The sequence below is a fragment of the Leuciscus leuciscus genome, assembly GCF_965113295.1.
Source record: "Leuciscus leuciscus genome assembly, chromosome: 10".
NCBI lineage: Eukaryota > Metazoa > Chordata > Actinopteri > Cypriniformes > Leuciscidae > Leuciscus > Leuciscus leuciscus.
Window position 1 is genome coordinate 35,422,908 of NC_138734.1, and position 20,867 is coordinate 35,443,774.

Consider the following 20,867-nt stretch of genomic DNA (forward strand, 5'->3'; position numbering starts at 1 on the left):
TCAATCCAATAGAGCACCTTTGGGATGCGGTGGAACGGGAGATTCACATCATGGATGTGCAGCAGAAAAATCTGCAGCAACTGTGTGATGCTCATGTCAGTATGGACTAAAATCTCAGAGGAATGTTTCCAGAACCTTGTTGAATCTATGCCATGAAGAATTAAGGCAGTTCTGAAGGCAAAAGGGGGTCCAACCCGGTTCTAGAAAGGTGTACCTAATAAAGTTACTGGTGAGTGTGTGTGTGTGTGTGTGTGTGTGTGTGTGTGTGTGTGTGTGTGTGTATCATGCCCCCCTAAGGTCTTACCTCATCACATACATGTAGAGCAAAGAACAGGACGAGCATGCCAGTGGAGGGATAGCGCCCATGATGATGTGTCCAGCGGTCATGGATGTATTTAAAGAAAGCTGGGTTGAAGATCTGAACCTACAGGTTTGATACATATGCAGATTTATAGCAGCACAGAGAAAACAGATAAAGACTCAATGTGAGATTGATAGTGTTCTATTGTTCAGGGTCTAAAGAGTGTCTTAATTCAGAGAATATAAATCTTTGAGAGATGGGATGGGAATATATTACCTTGTCTTTATCCACACGCAGAAACTGCTTCACTGGAGCGTAAGTACTAAGAGAGAGGGAGAGAGAAAGAGAGGGCGATTTGGAAAGCTAAAGTTATAAGTCTTCCCACTGACATCTCTTCATCTTTTCATAAAAACCTGGGAGTTGAACTGCTGCTAACTTTCTAGTGTTTTTCAGTGAAGTAGAGAATATTGTTGATAAAGTGCTACGATGTGTGGCAGTGTGTGTGTGCTTTGAATGTTGAATTTATGGGTACGGAACACTGCAGTGTGTTCATAGACAGAATATAATCAATGTCTCATTGGCCATGCTGCAGCTACTACGGCAACTCATTTTACTCAAAATGCAGGAATTGACAACCAAATTTTAATTAAATCCACATTGCGCCTGTAAACTGAACTGAAATACAAATTTATTGATGAGATGTCACACTCTAAAAAAAAAAAAAAATATATATATATATATATATATATATATATATATATATATATATATATATATATATATTTAAATAAGAATTCGATAAAAAAAAAAACGGTTTAGGCCAAATTTTCATTAAATCCACAGTGTCTGAAAACTGAACAACTCGTTTATTGAAGGGATGTCACATTCTTATGACTTTTTACCATATTAAAGTCAAATGAAAAAGGAAAGAAAAAGAAGAAAATAAATAAAAATATTTAATTAAAATGAACTAATAAAAAAAAAGAAAAATTTTTGTGTCTGTGTTATTGTGCTCACAAGCGGATCTGGCCGGTGGAGAGAGCACTTGTGATCCACAACAAGTCGAGAGTCTTGAAGGGCACCAGCACAAAGCTCACGTTGGCCGCCAGGTTTTTGGCACTCTCTGGGTACATGAAGTGGTGTGTGGTACGGCTGCCGGCATCCTCTTCGTACCCTACAGTGGGGGCCAGGTTCATCCTGGAACACACAGATCCAATTGAATTAGACCGTGAAAACCCTCTCTCTTTTTCACTGAAACAAGCCATATTACTTTGGCATTTCATTATTTTCCCCATGATAGAGTGAAATGAACAAACAGAAAAAGCATTCAGGTTGAAAAAAGCAGACAGAATGAAACCCTTGCATCTCATTGTAATTGCATAGAAAAGAGTATTCAGGACATTATTCAAAATTCTCCTTTTGTGTTCCACAGAAGAAGAAAAACATGACAGGGTTTCTGCAGAGTTGATCAAATCAAATAAATGTAAGTCTTTTTAAGACCTACATAAATAAAATGAGTAACCATGTATCTCAGCTTATTTTAATTAAACGGGAACATATTCAACTTCAAAAGAGGGAAAGGGCGAGTTTAAGTACTGAAATTGGTTCATGTCATCTCAATACATATGAATTAGAAATCAATCAATATTTTGCTGATTCTATAATGCATTTAAAAAGATTTTTGCAGATACTAGTCAAATTTATATACTGAATTTAATGTTGAAATTTTAAATGCCAGATCCAGTTTAAAGTGTCACTAAAATACCCAAATAATAATAACATCACAGAAAGTATTTTATGCATAAAGCAAGACTAAAAAAATACAAAACAACAAGAATTTTATTTTGAAATGTCTAGGTTTTTAATTGCAAACATTGTCATAATACATGTAAACATTGTCATAATTCATCAACACTAGATCATAAGCAGTAACGGTAGATAATTATTGGCATAAATGAGTGATATTAATTGATTTAGAATTGCTCTAAAACTGCAAACCTGAAGAACATGCAATGGCATGACATTTTCACTTAGACTGTGCAGCGTTCACACATTTATAATTAAATCATCACCTTTGAAGTTTAATAATCACATCAGGCCCATCACATCACAGTTCATCCCCAAATTTAAGACCTTGTGATAATTAAGACATTGCTAAACCATTTAGGATATTTAAGACTTTTTATGGCCTTAAATTTGATCAAATTGATTTGAAGACATTTTAAGACTTGAGAATGAGGATGAATAAATGACACAATTTAAATTTTTGGGCGAACTATTCCAGACTGCAAGAGACTAGCAAGATTATGGAGAAAGGGTGGATCAGACGGGAACGCAGACGGGGTCGTGTCTGTTCAGGAGACACGTCTATTGCGCCGATGGATTTCAGAGCTTTATATTTCACAGCTCATGTCCTCTCAACAAAATGCTCCGATTAGAAGAAGAAAAAAAAAAACTCTGCTACCATTTCTCATTCTCTATCTGTATGCTACATGTATTCACTCAAATTCAGAGAACTACCTTACATCATCAGGATTTTGTAACATGTAGAATCTCAAGCTTGTATTCAGGCTGCAGGAAGCTTTAGATGTAATAGTCCTGGAGATTTTAATGCAAAACAACAAATGTACATGACCGCCTGTTTCTCTCTTTATCTTCTTAAGACTCAAAGCTTGTCTCAAAGCCAGGCAGATGATTTACCAATCAAATCTCAAGTGCTTTTCTTCTTATATCATCAATCTTTAATAAACACAGGCCAAAAAAAAAAAAAACCATGGCTTAAACTGGAAACCACAATACTCATTTAAAATGAAGATTTTTTTTTTTTTTATGAAACCACAAGGAAGGGTTATTATTCTACAGCTCGGTTTTGGTGTAGTATTATACATTTGGTGAATTTTTTTTATTTTTATACATAGCATTGGTTTTCACACCTGCCCTCAAAGTAAAATAATCTTTACATTAATTTACATTAATATAAAATAAAGTCACAAATAATTATACAGAAAATTAACACCAGTACGTAATATAGAAGTATATACAGAAAACGTGTGATACATTGATGCTACAAGGATGCTAACTGTACCGTTTAATTACCATTAAAAACCTTTCAGACAATGCAAACTTATATGAGCCAATAAACAGCAACAAACACATTCAACCGGGGAAGAAAACTCATACCATCTCTTAAACGATCTCTTAAACAGTGTCAAAATGAGAGCAGACAGCAGTTAAACAAATAAAGAGACGAGGAGACAGCTGAAGAAATAGATGGATTCGGAGGAGGATTAATTTAAGACTTCACTGAAATAGCACCTCAATTTATACCTCCGTCTCTTTCAGCCTCTCCGTCTCTCTGATCTCTACTAAACATACACTGTTCTGTCTCCCGAAAGCCATTATTTTACTCTTTTCTTTAAGCACAATCTGCCCTTTTCCATTTTCATTCGACTGAAACCTGAAATTGCAAATGTCAATCCACCATATCTGGCTGTGATCAGTGTCCCAGAAAACAGGACTATTGTTGCATACTAAAACTAAGGTGAATACTCCTGATTCAAAAACATTGCTATAAGCTATAAAATAAATAAAACTATAAATATATTGATACGGATAAAGATATAGATGTGGCTTTCTTTCATCAAAGGTCTTGCTCTAGCAATATTCTGTTGGTTTCTCATTTTATTCCTTAAAAGGTTATGTAATTGTTTTTAATGTTTAATGCCAGAGGCGAGCTAAACAGATGACGACAGCGCTGTGACGTCGAAGTCATTAGTAAACATTGCAAGATGGCTATGGATGAACACCAGTTGTTTGAAACGGCTTTGGGTGCTACAATGAACGAGTTAGACTTGGCTTTTTATCTAAAAGAGGAACAGAAGACGCCGCTCGAATCGTTCCTTTGCAAGAAGAGCGTTTTTGCTGTTTTGCCGACCGGATACGGCAAGAGTCTAATCTACAAGTTAGCTCCGCTGGTAGCTAAGCGTATGGGGCTTGTGTGATTGGTCGTAGTGTTATCCAATTGCGTGCAGTGAGATTTTCAAATGCATGCTTGGTGTCGCCCCTCGAGCTGGCCGATTTTCATTAGTCGATGCCAGACCATTAATCTTTCAGATTTAGGTCTGGATTTCCAGGCTGTCCTAGGCTGAAATTGAGCTGAAATTCAACCTATGTTCTAAATTTGGGAACTATCGTATTGATCAACCAATAGAAGATGATTCCTGGGGTGTTAAGGAAACCCATTTGAAAAAAAAAAAACTTATTTTTGCTAGAAGTAGAGAAATTACATATTTCACCTATAATTATTAAACAAAAAAACTAAACTAAACTGAAAGATAATAAAAATAAATTAAAGCTGCAAGCAGCATTTATCGGGGTTCAAGCAGTTAAGGCCTTTAAGCACACAAGCATCAAAAGACATTAAGTTTTATTTAGCAAGCATTTAACACCTGCCATCATAGATGAAAAAAGTCAATTTACAGCCAATACAGGCAGTTTACCATAGGAAATATATGGTTTTAAAGCGTTTTTACAGTTATAGCACCTTTCTGCCTGAGTCTTCTTATAGTCTTGCCTGATCTCCACCACTTTTATTAGTAGTACTCAAAGTGTGCCCATATATAAGTGTCAGATTTGTTGTAAATATGTAATTTTTATAAGGAGTTTAGACAATTATATTCAGTGGCGTAACGAGCCAACACCAGGCCCTTAAGTAAGATTATCAAGGCGGGCCCCTTGATGTCGCAATTGATGACGCAATGTCCGCGAGTAGGCTACCATGAATAGGGAAGGATATGATGATACACAGCATATAAGAGATGAGATGACTAACAAAATCAGGAGTAGCCTACGCTCACCAAAAACAAAACAAAGAAACAACAAAAAAAACACTGGTGACAGCGCACCATAACACATTGTTAGGCCTAGGTCCAAATACATAAAAAAGATGCTCTCTTACATTATAGCGGGATTTTCCGAGCTTTCCTTTGTGCAACTGCAAAGTTGTCGATTAGATCAGGATTGTGCGCACAGGCATTCTCAATTGACCCTTCGCAGGGAGTTTGATTGACAGGCGATCTGACTAATCATAATCCGCCATTTTGTCCAACAATGCAGTCAGGAGAGTTAGTAGATTAACGTTGGAGGATATAAATTTGAAAAACAAAGTGTACTGACGTCTTAGCACTTTAAAACAACATTCCTTTTATGTTCATTCATGTTTATTTTAATGCTATAAATTAACTAGAAGGAAGAGATGATCAGTTCACAAGCAGCTTTAACTGAGCCTCGAGTCTACAGCGATCTGTCAGACACATTAAAGAGTCACAAAACGGTATTTATTGTTTAAATGTCTCTAAAAAATGACTACATTTGAAAGGTGAGACTTTGTTTCATATCAAAAGAACTTGGTGTGGTGTGAGAGTGGCGTCGCTTGTCAGACATAGCAACAGTAACTGAAGTGGGCGGGTCTTTGCGAACGGTCATTGACAGTATGGACGGGGATTCGCCAGTCCCAATTCAAAACAAATTTCATCACAATCCGTCATTGTTCGTTTCAAACATGTGAGAGCATCAAAATGATCCATGGGTGAAATTGATTGGATTTAATTAATTTTTTTTGTCAGTTCCTATCATAATTTTAACATTTTGGCGTTATTGTTTAGCTATTTACCTATGTCTTCAAATTTCCTTTGTTTTTTTGTTGTTGTCTCGATCGGACTAACAGCTTTGAAGATAACCACAATTTTTTAAAGCTCTAAATGACACTTACAAAAGCCGTAAGGCGAAACCTGGCATGTTTGGTATTGTTGGACTCGGAGGTCACTCCTGTGAAAAAAACACGGGCTTGAAACTTCTAAGGCTCCTTCAAGGCATTGTGCCAATGACGTACACTGAGTTTTTTGAGATACACCAATGTTCTCATAGACTATCATGGCACCCTGGACAAAGACACTGCGTGCCAATTTTCAGTAGACTAACGGTTGGGTGCGCTTATAGCTATTTTCATGATTTTTTCACTGTTATAGCGCCACCAAATGGCCAATTGTCACGATTTTTTTCATGTCAACTCAGATTGAGCTTATGAACATGTGTACCAAGTTTAGCGAAAATATCTCTTTCCGCTCACAAGTTATAACCATTTTATAGCGCCACCAAGTGGCCAATTGCCGTGATTTTTTTTTCAAGTGACCTCAGAATGAGCTCATGAACATGTGTCCCAAGTTTTGCGAAAATATCTCTTTCCGTTCACAAGTTATAACCGTTTTATAGTGCCACCTAGTGGCCAATTGTTGCGATTTTTTTCAAGTGATCTCAGATTGAGCTCAGGAAGAAGTATCCCAAGTTTAGCAAAAAAATCTCTTTCCGTTCACAATTTATAACCGTTTTAGTAAAAGTGGCCCTGGTGCCATCAAATATTTTGGTTCCCCTTATCGACCGTTAATTGAAAATTTGAATTTTTTGGATGATTATTGATTGTCAGACTCCAGAGAATATTCTTGCAGTGGTTTGGTTCCGATCGGGACAAAAACCTAGGAGAAGTTCGCAAAAATAGGTTTTTCAAAAAAATGCAATTTACTCGAAATTGGCGCCTGAAGGGCGAGCAAATCGCCATCGGAGATAGCTATTTTGTCCGCCTTGAGCCAAGGATTCCAACGATATAAGACACTTGATCCTGGGACAAACGGTCTAAGAGTTATGAGCAATTTTGAACTTTTGGTTGCTGTAGCGCCACCTATGGGCCATTCGGGGTCATACTCTGATAGGTTGTCCCCAAATTGAGGCCTACCATCTGGCCAGGTTTCAAGTCTCTAGGCCTTAGGGTTTGTCCTGCACGATGCATTTTACAAATCCTTACAATTAAAATAGGGTTTCAGCATTTCATGCTTGAACCCCTAATAAGAATGTCCGCCTTTTTGCCAGTTATAGCGCCACCTATGGTCCGATCTCCATGAAACTCTGCATGCTTCCTCACCATGTTCTGACACATAAGCTCATCAATTTTTGTGAAGTTCTGAGTTTTCCTTTGGGATTTATAGGCTTTTGAGTGTATTTTGCCACGCCCCTTTTCTAAATGACCCTGTTACAGCCACCCAAATGCCAAAGTTCAACTTTTTTTTTTGATAATTATTGATCTAGAGAGTCCAGAGAATTGTCCTAGACTGGTTTGGTTCCGATCGGGCGAAAAACCAGGGACTAGTTCGCAAAAGTAGGTTTTGGACAAATTTCGACATAGCAGAAAATGTTCCCTGCCTAAATCGAAATTGGAGATATCCATTTTGTCCGCCTTGAGCCAGGGATCACAGTGGTGTGAGACACTTGAGTCTAGGACACACGGTCTACGAGTTATGGGCGATTTTGTACTTTTGGTCGCTGTAGCGCCACCTATGGGCCAATCGGCGTCATACTTTGTCAACCTCTCCTCGATTTTTGTACTACCATCTGGCAAAGTTTCAACGCTCCAGCACTTACGGTTTGGGCTGCACGATGCGTTTTACGGCAGAAGAAAAATAATAAAAATCCTTACAATTACAATAGGGTTTCAGCACTTCGTGCTTGAACCCCTAAAAATAAACTTTTTAATATTTTGTTTCAAAACCCAATCATAATCTTGAATATGTAGTTAGATTCCATTTCGAAAGACTGTTTTCTTTCCCTACTTCTTTTCCCAGAGGCATTTCAAGACTCACCTCATGATGAAGTCGTGGTCATCAATCACTGGACCGTAACCTGCCCCGCGGAGGTTTCCTGAATTCCCCACCACGGCACAGCGCAGACAGCGGGCAGGGTCCCACGAACCGTATGGGGAACGGCCTGGAATGACCTGGAACAGCCTCTGTAGGACTTGCTGGATGTTGTGGGGTTTGAATTGAGGCTGCAACATCTGTACAGGGCCCAGAGGGAAGAGAAGGGAGGGAGGGAGGAAGAAAGAAAGAAACTGACATAAGGTTGGGCAGTTATCTTTTAACTTCAAACCATCTGCACACCTGCCTGTGCACACATGCATACTAAAATAAACATCCAGGCAGCCAATTAGCCACTGTGCCAATAAAGCCCTCTGCGGTGAGGAATGAAAAACACATTCAAGACCAGACCTAAAAAATATTCTTTTGTATTTTACTGACATCCCTTCATTCTCTGTTTTCTTTCCTTTCCTTCTCCTCCTCACTGTCCCCAGTTTGTCAGGTCTCTATTGTAGCTAATAATTCTTGGCAGATGTTCTCTGGGTACACCCATCTACATAATGGAAGCTATTGTGTTTAATGTGAGACTCGGTCACCAACAGAATAATTTTTTTAACTGTATTTTTGATCAAATAAATCCATCCTTGGTGAGCTATAAAGACTTTTTTTCAAAAACATTTGACAAAATCTTACCAACCCCCAAGATTTTGACCAGTAGTCTATATATTCATTTAAGATACAGTATATGTGCAAATATAAAATCAGGCAAAAATCTGAATTTAAATTCCTGAAACCCCACAGGATGCTGAACTGCAATTTGAATTGGAATAAAAGAAAGAGGAATTTAATTAATTGCAATTCAAAAACTTTGACTAATTTCATTAGTCCAACAAAAGCTTCATGACTAAACAAATTACACAATTAATTTGGAGTAATTATGCCCATTATACTCTGATTAGATATTTTCTAAAGTTCAGTAAAGTCCAAACATTTCAATATTGCCAAAACAATTAAAGTCCCCCTGTAGTCAATAATTATATCTCTTAAAACTCATCTTTGATCATCACCAAAATGACATATTTAAATGTTTTTTCCTTGATGCCTTCAAATAGCTTGAATGGCTTTAGTATATGCGGTTCTATGAATATGCAAATTAACCCCACCTCCACTCACTCACACCAGCTCAGAGATCCACTCGTTGAACGATCACATGTTGACGTGATTGTTTATTGTTTGTGACGTCAGAAACAAACACCAGCGATTTCAAACCGTGTTTTTGTCTTGGTTCATTGCAGTTTAAAAGAGAAAATACTCAGCAATGGTGCTGACTTATGAATTAGCACATTGTTTTTCTTAAAGCATACTAAAAAAAAAACACATACACATATAAACAACATTAAAAGCTTGATTTTCACCACAGGGGGACTTTAGCAGTTTTTATTTTATTTTAGTATTATTACCAGTAAGCAAACACCTAGAACAGCATTGTGACAGCATGTTTTTGAAGTGCAAAATTCTGTAGTTTCCATAAGTGCAGGCATTTTCCCAACCCTCATCCCCAAATCTTTCTGCTTCTTTTGCTTAATGCAGTCCTCCACCCTCCCTGCTTTTAATTTACTGAGCGCAAGTATTACAGACTAAAAATTTTCAGCTGACACACTTTTTTCAGACATTTCTCATGTTCTCTTTGCTTTGTGTCGCTTAAACATGATGCATAAGCACAACTGCAGACCGCTAACATCTCTCACTAAAAGGAAAGAAGCACAATAAAATAGGTCTCTTTTAATTAAGGACAGTGGGAGTTTTGCAGACTGTTTTGCAGTCATTTCATTTTGTTTTTACCATTTAGTTAATGCATGAGGTCAAAAGCATTTCACGAAATCGAACCACAACAAAGTCTAACAAAGTCTCAAGGGAATGGATTCTTAATATAAAAGCTGCAACTGAGTAAGATCACTTACCACCCACCAGTAGTACACGTCTGAAGGCAGCTGGATGTTGTCCCGAATCCACACAGGCGAGATGTCCGGGTCGTAGTTCTCGTCGAACCAGTCGGAAACGCCTGGGTCGCCCACGCACCGAGAGCAGGCACATGTCTTTTGCTGAGCGCTCTCAGCTGGGATCACTCGGTGGGAACCAGCATAGCTGGGAACTAGCTTAACCCTGCGCGACTCTTCCCATCCCGGGGGTTCAAAGTAAGGCAGGCCGGCTCCTCCTCTCAGGGAGAAGGAGAAGAAGAGCGAGGTGAGGAACAGGAGGGCCAGGGATCCCAAGACCACGCAGACGCGCAGAGAGCATCGCATGCTTCCGCGTTCTCCTGCCGCCACAGCTCCAACGGGCGCCCAGGGCCTCAGCTCACCCGTCCTCGGAGTTCGTGCCCATGTGGCCCATCCCCATCCCCAACCCAAGCCCAAGCGTCCCTCTCGCTGCGGAGGCACAGACGGCATGCGCCCGCCCCACTGCCATGAACCGGCCCCTGCCACCGTGCCCAACCTGGACTCAGTACTACTTGGCGTACTGAACGACACAAGCTTTAAACCCAAAAGTGTGTGAATCTCACAAAACTGTTCGCCTGTGAACTACCACTGCTGATCTGCCGTCTGTCTGTCTTCTCTTTCAACGTGTCACCGCTGCCGTGGAGCCTTTTACCGCTCCTTATTTTCGATCTCTTCCCCCTATGGGATCTCCTCCAGCTCTCTCTTTCACGCTTCTGAACTGTCACGGTTCAAACAAACACCAGTCTTTCGCCTCTAAAAAATCAGTCTGCTTGTAGGCGTGTGTGTGATCTGCTCTATTCTCCTTGCAGTGACAGTTGGAAGAATAGCCCTCTCTGCGGTTTTGACATCTCAGTGCCAGACAAGCTAGGCTGTCATCCGTGTCTGTTCCATTACAGTCCTCTATGAGTCCAAATTTGTCACTGTAATTTGGTTTGACCGCGTCCTTACGCTCTGTCTACCGAGCCACCATGCTGAACTTCACAGCCAGAGGAGGAAAAGGGTGGAGTTTCCTCACAGACTTGTAATGAAGTTCTTTTGCAGACATCCTTAATAGCTTTATATTATACAACACTCTAAACTCTTTCCGTCTCATTCATTTCGTTGTAGTCGCGTATCCTGCGAATTATTTTAAGTGCAGAGACATGCCGCCGCATTTGTCTTGATCCTTGGTCTTTATGATGTCTTCAATAAAACAAATTTAACATTGAGGAACTTCCCTTTCACTTTCACTTCCTAATTTCAATTCGCAACTTTCACAAACAGCAGTGGGGTTTGATAAGTTGATAAGTTGAGCACTTTGACTCTCTCCAGGTCAGTGGATGATAAAAATGAACCAAATAAAAAAATGGAGTAAAAGATGGCAACAAAGACGATTAAAAGAATCTAATGGCTCAAGAACAAAAAAGGGATTTGAGAGCCAAGGAGCTGGATTATAGAAAAAGGCAAACAACAAAATGCCATCACTCCATCAGATTTTCTTCTAACACTGCAGTTGTCTAGCAGCTAGAGGAGTACGTGATCAGTCGAGTGCGTGCGAACGTGTGTTGCGTCGCAGGACTCGCCTGCCAATTTCACGATGACAGCTCTTAACGGAATTGGTGAGGTGGAGAACTCGGATTTCAACAAGGCAATGTGCCCTGACCTGCTGTTGTCCTGTAATCTCCAAATCTATAATCTCTGGGATGCTGCTGGCCCACCTGTGTGATCTCTCTTTCTCTTTGCCAGTTTGCTGCCGAGAAAACCCGTCAGTCGGAGAGGGTGCAGTGCATCAGAATCATAGTGGAATCCAGATGCTGTTGTCTTCAGCTGCTCTTCTTGATTTAGGGCGACCTTCCAAACTACAGGGTAACAGACAGACGGAGAAGTGCAGAATTATGTAGTGCATATCAAGACAGGGATGCAATTCATAATGTTATTATTTTAAGCTGTGTAGATTTTCTTTTTAGTTGCACAAATTCTAAGACAGATTTTCATATTCAAACTTTCAGAAAACTGCCAAAAAAATTGCAGATTATTGGCAAGCAAAATTTTAAATATATATATATTTCACACAGTTACATGCCAAAATGTGTTTTGCTCCAGAGACATTTTTCTGCATTTAATACAAATTACAACAATATGACTGAAATGTACTCAGAAAAATAAAGCAGTGTTTTGAAAAACATAATGTATGATATGGTTTTTCAACATACCACAAATGTTTCTACAAATGTACAGGGGGTTCTAAAGTCTGAGACACACTGAAAGGATTTTGAAAAACGTAAAACTAATTAAAAAGTTATGGCAAAATTAATATGAACATTTTCTGCACTATTCCTAAGGTCACCAACAATTTCTGTCTATATGAACTCCTTTGTATAAAAAAACAAAACAAATGTAATTGAATCACAAGATTAGATCAAGTGCTGCTGTCAAAGCAAAAGGGAAACAAACTAAATACTAAAGAATACTAAGAAATTCTGCCATTCTCAATTCATGTTAATTTTTCAATCCAACGGCAGTCAAATTTAACCCTGATAAAATAATTTGTAAATAAAAATAGTGTTTCAAATTAGAAAAGAATACAAAATAAATTAATTTTCACAAGTGGTCTCAGATTTTTGCTGCCACTATGAGAAAAAAAAAGAAAAGCATGGTAATATATGCATTACCTGTCATAATGCACCAAAAGTTGCTGCTCAGAAAGAAACCAACTCAGATTTTATTTTTCCAATCGCTCTTGTTCACTGACTTTTCATTTTCATCATATTCACTGATCTGTCCCTCACACAAATTTTGTGAAGACACCACAGTTGAAGTGTTTCTATCTTTGGGGCTCTCTTGTGACCACTGATTTATGTTGAATACTCTCTGTAGAGCATCTGCTGAGCTAAATTACCAGAGCTGAATATGTGGAGCACAGGCATGGGCATGGACTTCACTGCTCTCACAAAATAACACCAACCAATTTGTGCATGTTTTAACATTAATTTAAATGCATGTTTGTAAGAACAGTTTTGACAATAAAAGCAATGCAAGATAATATATTTACACACATCAGTTTGATGCCAACAGTTCAATCGTGGATTTAGAAGAATATATTGAGATAGCATATCAAACAAACAGGTGGCTCGTGCTGTTTTCACTGTGGCTGCAGATTAAATCACGTGCTTGTGATTGCATGCGTGGGTGAGCCGCTCGAGATCACATAATGCTCTCCCTTTCACTCCAATTAGAAAAATGAATTTCAGATTTCATTTTCTACGGCAGAGGTAAATGCCTACTTCTTTGATTGAGACGACGTTGTCAAGCTTAAACGCGCTACTTCTTTTTAGACGCCCACATTATGAAGAGAGAAACAGAACGAGGCTGCGGTGCATGCACAGTCATTTAATGCTGTTACAGCAATTCAGGTTTAATCGTGTTTTTTTCTGCTGCTGGTGCAACGGGAGCGCGATCAGGTTTGACGTTCTGAAAAGCATGAACTCGCCCAAGTTTCTACTTTTATGTGGGCTCCCAAACTTTTTGTTCCATTGACCTTTTCGATTTCGAACTCCTTTAGTTTATGTAGCCAACAACGTAATCGTTTGTCGTCAGTAAGTGGATGAGTGTGTGCGATTAATATTCGACTTGAAATAATTCGGGCAGTAGCCTAGGCTTTATGTTCTGAGGGATTAATATTCTACTTTTAAAAAATAATTCGGTCAGCTAATGTTCAGAGGGGCAGTTGGTTGTGGTTCGAGTTACTTTTAGTTTTAAACTTAACAAATTAGGCTACTAACGATTTTTTTAGTATAGAAACAGCGAAAGAGGGCGCATGCACAGTCATTTAACGCTGCTATAGCAATTCCAGTTTAATCATGTTTATTTCTAGCCTGGGAAAACCCAGACAACTTCCGGCAAATTTAGATTTGCTCTGCAAGTAGTCTGGCAAAGAGCTCATTCAAGCCCATTTCTAATCCGTCGAAATCGCGGCACCAATCAGAAACGTTGAGGCGGGCTTTACACGATGACGATCGCTCTGATTGGTTTTAGGTCTATCCAATTGCGCCCAGAGGCATTTGAGCGACGTCCGTTGGTGAAGCCCACTCAACTTTTAAATGCATTACTATATTCAAATTGCAAACACATGAGGACAGTCTCCATGAAAGACCCACTGGCAGATGAACGTGCTACTACATTTCTCTCCGAAACGGTAGGAAATTAAATTAGATTTAATTGAGGATTTTAACTGTGACAAGATGATTGACAGGGCAGTTTACGTGACAGGATGCACGCGACAGATCCGTCCGATAAAGATGACGAAGTAGTATGTCCCAAAGCTTGCATACTTTTTTGCTACACATTCAAAAGTAAATACCTTTTCTTCACAAAAAGAGTACATACTTTTATGGCGTAGTGTAACTTAGGGACGCAGCATATGGCTTTACACGATGACGATCTCTGATTGGTTTTTGGTCTATCCAATTGTGCCCAGAGGCATTTGAGCGACGTCCGTTGGTGACGCCCCTTTGGAAATGAGTTATTAATGAAGCTTTGCCAATCCATAACTCAGTTACTACTGAGAATGGTCTGGTTTTAACCAGGCTAGTTTATTTCTGCTACACCCTTCATGCTACTGCTGATTACTTGTCAGGTTATTCGACGGGAGCGCGATCAGGTTTGACATTCTGAAAGGCGTGAAGGCGCCTAAACTTTTACTTTTATGTGGGATTACGCAAACTTTTTGTTCCATTTATTTTCGATTTTTAAATTTGAACTCCTTTAGTCTATGTACAAATATTAAGCTACAATTAAAATGTAGTCATCAGTGAGTAGATAGTGTGCAGTTATTTAATGACATTCGACTTATTAAAGGGGTGGTTGATTAGGATTTCACTTTAACTTTAGTTAGTGTGTAATGCTGCTGCTTGAGCATAGACAATATCTGCAAAGTTACAATGCTCAAAGTTCAAAGCAAAGGGAGATATTTGATTTTAAAGAAATTGCTTTTTAAGGACCACAACAAATGGCTGGTAGGGACTACATGACATTCCTCCAGGGTTAGTGACGTCACCAACCCTAGAATTTACATAAACCCCGCCCCTTGAACACTACTGAAAGATTATCAAGACAGAATATGCTAATCAATGACTATTAGATAACTACGCATAAACAGGGCCGGCTCTAGGTTATTTGGTGCCCAAGGCGAGAGTGCCCCTTGAAATTTTCAGTGCATGTTTGTGTGAGTGCAAACTGTTGAAGCTCCGCCCCCTGTGCAGCAGCAGCTCATTTGCATTTAAAGGAACAGACACAAAACGGTGCGTTTTTGTTCACCCTCAAAAAGTGACCATTTTAACATGCTATTTAAAAATATCTGTGGGGTATTTTGAGCTAAAACTTCACATACACACTCTGGGGACATCAAAGACTTATTTTACATCTTGTGAAAAGGGCATTATACCACCCCTTTAAAAATAATTCTGTCAGTTATGTTCTGGGGCAGTCCGTGTTATAGTTTTAAAGTGAACAAATTACTTTTTTTTTTTTATATATATAGTTTGGATGTGTACATTTATCAAAACATGACAAATAATCAGTAGCCTACTCGTGGTTTGATGGCCAGTGAAAACTTTTAACAAACTGTAGGCTTACTTTTATTCAACTTTTGTGGTTACTGAATTTTATTGAAAAAGAATCATAATTTATAGTAGTTAGTTAATAATAATTGGCTGATAGTTTATTTATTATTTCATTTTTCTATATTCATTTCAATTTCTATACATGCCGTTTCAGAACCAATGTAAAAACAGCATGAGAGTTTTATGACCAGCAAATAAGTGTGATGCACTGTCTAAAAAAAAAAAGTATGGAAATCAGTACACCATATAGAATATAAAATCTCAAATGAAAGGCAAAATCCTCTTTAAGCAGAATTATGCTCCGTCTATTCAATTCATGCTTCATTTTTCAATTCAAGCAATTTATTCTTGACTCCCTCTGCCAATGCCAAAGTCAACAGTTGGATGTGCCAAAACTTTCTTCAGTTAAACAAAGACAAAACTGAAGTCATTGCATTTGGAAACAAAGATGAAGTTCTCAAGGTGAACGCATACCTTCACTCTAGGGGTCAAACAACTAAACATCAAGTCAGGAACCTTGGTGTGACACTAGAGTCAGACCTTAGTTTCAGTAGTCATCAAAGTAAATCAGCATACTATCATCTGAAAAATATTGCAAGAATTGGATGCTTTGTTTACAGATAAGACTTAGAGAAACTTGTGCATGCTTTCATCACCAGCAGGGTGGATTATTGTAATGGACTCCTCACTGGCCTTCCCAAAAAGACCAGACAGTTGCAGCTCATACAGAACGCTGCCGCTAGGATTCTGAGCAGAACCAGAAAAAATGAACATATCACACCAGTCCTCAGGTCTTTACACTGGCTCCCAGTTAAACTTAGGATTGATTTTAAAGTATTATTACTGGTATATAAATCATTCAATGGCCTAGGACCCTCAATACATTGCAGATATGCTCACTGAATATAAACCCAACAGATCACTCAGATCATTAGGATCACATCAGCTAGAAATACCAAGGGCTCACTCTAAGCATGGTGAGTCTGCTTTTAGCTATTATGCCAGCCGCAGCTGGAACCAGCTTCCAGAAGAGATCAGATGTGCTCCTACAGTAGTCACATTCAAATCCAGACTCAAAACACTTCTGTTTAGCTATGCATTTACTGAATGAGCACTGTGCCGCTGTTCGTCCGACCGTTTGTACTGTATTTTATTTTTCTAAACTGTTTTAATTATTCTTATTTCTTTTTCTTATTTTAATTTCTTCTATGTAAAGCACTTTGAATTGCCATTGTGTATGAAATGTGCTATATAAATAAACTTGCCTTGCCTTCATTTTCTCACCAAGCATCGCATCCTCTACAGTCTACCCCCATCCAATATCTCAAAATGACAGTCTTCTCATTTATAAAGCCATCAGCACACATTGCTTGCTAGACTCACAACAAACAGGCAGTGGAGATATGGAACCATTATTTCCATATTCTCTTTTGGTCAGCTCTTTTGGTCAGACAGATATTGCTTTCACAGTTGTGCTCAACATATTAACACTCATTCTTGACTCGACAAATATACATGACACATGCTTGTAATACGTTCTCAAAGATCAATTCAGGCAGAGAACACGAATATCAATTTTTCCATTTCTTCCTCCTTCAAACTCTGACACAGGTATTACACACAAAACATCCACTGACCTTAGCTTACCCTTTCTTTCCCTCTCTCTTTTGTTGTTCAGTCGCTTTTAGTGGGTCTTGACCAATGTGCCTGATCAGCAAGGGTGAGCCGAGCACTGTAGAGTGGGTGTCTGAGTTGCCTTGGCAACGAAACCTCACAGCTGGCTGCAATGGAAATGTAATTGAAAGAGAAGAGCAGACATTCACATACTGGGTGGGCTTGCATTCTCTCCGACTCACATGCTGGACAGGTTGTTCTCAAATATTCAACAGTCAATGCTCCAACTTTGCGCTATTATCAGATTGGATGGAAGCAGGGAGGAAAAACGATGCCTGTCCAGTGACTCTAGGGTTAACATACTGTCAAAACGTGCACTCTCTCTTGGCTGAGGATTAATCTAATCATAAAATAGTAATTTTCAACGGCTTGGCCCTAAGGCTTAATCTAATTTCATGTTTAATGGATTAAACCCTTTTAAAGATGGATACATTATTGCTTGTTAGACCTCTCTTGGGAAAAAATATGATTATCGTGTCTTTTTTTTTTTTTTTGCATTTAAAAATGTAGACTAAATTTCTGATTTAGCTATTTCAATCAACATTTTCTTCCAAGGTGATCTGGTGTCAGTGGAATGTGTTTTCAGAAGCCTTTGTTCAATGATTCTTTGATCAGTCGACATTTTTGAAACTCTATAACTGTGAGAGGAATAGCATTTAATTCTTGGGAATGTGGCCTAATAATAAATGGGGCATCATGCTATAGTGCCATTGCACGTTATCAATCACAAAGACATTCTTCATATAAATAATACAAAACTGAGGTCATGATGGTAATTTACAGAGTTCACATACTTAACTTAGTCATCGAAGATGTGTTGTAAAATGAAACTTTTTTTTTTTTTTTTACAAGGCTAGTCCTAGTTTGCATCACAGTCACACTAATCACAAAAAACTATAACCTTTCACATCAAGCCCTTAAACCAACTAAATGATGGAAAAACAAGTGAAAAAAGCCTACATCTCTAATCAAATTCAAGTCTCAAATTCATTTTATGTAGCCTTCAGCTTCAGTCATGTTTATTTCCCATTCTGCCTCTCAGAAAATACTGGCTCTCATTTTTATTTCTTTTTCAGTTTCGTCTTATTTTATACTCTCTCAGGGGAAAATTTATTTAGCCTTGTGCACTAAACATGAAAGTAGAACTAGATATAACCTTAGGTGCTATTTTGACTCATCTGAACAAGTTTCTGCCTGATTAACTTAATGTCACAATTATCTTGGGCATAGATAAAAAAGCTTTAAGTTCTCATCTAAAAAACATCCTTCCGCACCAAATTTATAATAATCTCACATAAACAAAAACATTCCATGCCATCTCTTTTGACAGACATTAAATATCACTTGCAAACACTTTCTTTCTTTTAACTCTGAGACTATATGGGGCATTACCCTGAGGAGGCACTGGATCAGTTATCAGCATACAGCTAAGCAATCCGTACTCATGAATTGTGTTTGTGCCCGAGAGCAATGAGTTAACACACCCTCTTGAGTCACATTCTCCTGGAGCTACTGTTGACCCTTCATCATGCCTTTCTACATCTATCCACAGGGGATGCCGACACCAGTCAGGTCCTCCGCGTCCAGCTCACAGAAGCTGGTCTATTATGATCAACCATGATAAGCCACAGACACACTGCTGTAGAAAACAGTCCTCACGGATCTCAAAGGCCTGGGAAGAATACTGAAGTTTTCCATCTTACCATCTAAATCAGAGCATAAAACATCTCAAAGAAGCAGCAAACAGACCATAGAATTCTTATTATATATATATATAATAACATTGTTTTTGGACAATTACAGTGTCCAGTCTACTCTCTTTTGCCTGCGCCTCCCTAAAACCTGTAATCTTTTGGAGTGTTAAAATCACGCAGTTATTGCAAGAAGTTACGATATGTACATTTGCGATATATCATGCCGCCCTAAATAAAACCTTGTATTTTCAAATGATGCACTTTGAAATCATCCCTAAAAAAGCAGACATATGGATACAATATGTGGTCAACCTGACCTACCCCCTCCTTACTGACCTTGTCTCCGTTGCTCTTTCACATCTTCTCACTGTTCCCCTGTGGCATATTCATGAATTATCCATGCATCTGCGGCTATACCTATCTACTGATCTATCTACAGTATCTCTTTCTATTTGGCAAGTACAGAAAAAGATGCTCTTTCAGTCTGTGGCCCTTGATGTCATCCCTCTCCATTCTCTCACTCATTCTTTCAATTTAACAATGTTTTTAATCCCTTTCTCTGCATGACAAAGTGTTTCTTCTCCTGAGTTCAGAAATGTCTCTCTTTCCCTCACTCATCCAGTACAGATCCTCTCAGGCCACCTAGACTGGGGCCAGATGCCAAGGCCTGTCGCAGAGCCCATCGATTTTGAGGAAAACCAGGGGCAACGCTGGCTCCGGAGCACCACAGCAGAAACCATCATTGCTGGCACAGTTAACCCTTATCTGACCACCTCACTGAATGTTGCTCACATATTCTGAGTCATTAAAAAAAGTGCTGCAATGAGCGATTATAAGATTGTGTGCCAATTATACTTTCCATTAATCTGTCAATTAGATGTCAACAACTCATCATATTTAAACTCAACTCAGCCTGGCTATTTGATTTCCAGACTGATATACATGGCGAGATCCAAAATTAAAATAAATCCCAGATCTATTTTGTTAACGCGTTATTTGGATTAATTTACAATTAGTAAATGAGGTACGCTACAGTTGTGTGTGCTTGTTCAGTGTCACACTGCAATAATCTAATCAATGTAATGTTTTTAAATAGAGAAAGTTGAGAATGTCATGTTACCTTCCTGTCTAGGCTGAACTCAGAGGACATTTTTATAGAATCTTGTTTCTGCCAAGAAAAAAAAAGCTTTTATCTAACAATCCTTTTTTCTTGCAATTGCGAGTTTATATCTCACAATTCAGACTTTATAACTTGCAATTCCGAGTTTATGTCTCACAAGTCTGAGAAAAAAAGTCACAAATGGGAGTTATCATTTTGAATTGTGAATTATAAAATGGGAACTGCAAGAGATAAACTTGGAATTGTGAGAAATAAAGTCAGAATTGTGAAATATAAGCGCAAATGTGAGAGTCAAAACTGCTAGATAAAAAGTCGCAATTATCTTTTTATTTATTTATGTGGCAGCAAAAAACGTCCGTATCTTTGGAACTGTTGATGTGTGTAAAAACCATTACATTTTCAGTGATCTGACATGATGAGCATCTGAATTGTGGAGATGGTGGTCTAGTGGGTTAAACCACTAAACTGGTAAATCGAAGGTTGCTGGTTCGATCCCAGCAGTCACCACCAGTGTGTCCTTGAGCAAGACACTTTACTCCACGTTGCTCCAGGGGGATTGTCCCTGTAATAAGTGCACTGTCAGTCGCTTTGGATAAAAGCGTCTGCCAAATGCATAAATGTAAATGTAAAATCTGAAAGAAAACTATTCCATCTGTTTGGGTTTGGGAGCAGGTCTCCCAGGGAAAGAGAAACCCAGAGAACTCATGCATGTACGAACACACACAGATATACAGACAACTCTTGTCTTCAGCAGCAGGTGCCCTATTTGTTATTTTCTGTACAATCCACGTGGTCTCCA

General features: G+C 38.7%; 1 protein-coding gene across 6 annotated transcripts in view; it reads right to left on the reverse strand.

Moving 5' to 3' along the window:
- The window catches only part of st3gal2 (ST3 beta-galactoside alpha-2,3-sialyltransferase 2), a 29,664-nt gene that overhangs the window by 4,916 nt on the left and 3,881 nt on the right, over nucleotides 1-20,867 (reverse strand). For 3 of the 6 annotated variants that reach the window (XM_082182580.1, XM_082182583.1, XM_082182582.1), the window contains 6 exons: nucleotides 17,218-17,361; nucleotides 9,945-11,818; nucleotides 7,990-8,183; nucleotides 1,319-1,498; nucleotides 578-623; nucleotides 305-424 (listed from right to left, as the gene is read on the reverse strand). In XM_082182580.1, the coding sequence (XP_082038706.1) occupies nucleotides 305-424; nucleotides 578-623; nucleotides 1,319-1,498; nucleotides 7,990-8,183; nucleotides 9,945-10,430 (1,026 nt within the window). In that variant the 5' untranslated portion in view covers nucleotides 10,431-11,818; nucleotides 17,218-17,361. The remainder of the gene's footprint in view (nucleotides 1-304; nucleotides 425-577; nucleotides 624-1,318; nucleotides 1,499-7,989; nucleotides 8,184-9,944; nucleotides 11,819-17,217; nucleotides 17,362-20,867) is intronic. The other 3 variants (XM_082182584.1, XM_082182585.1, XM_082182581.1) reach the window with 2 other exon arrangements.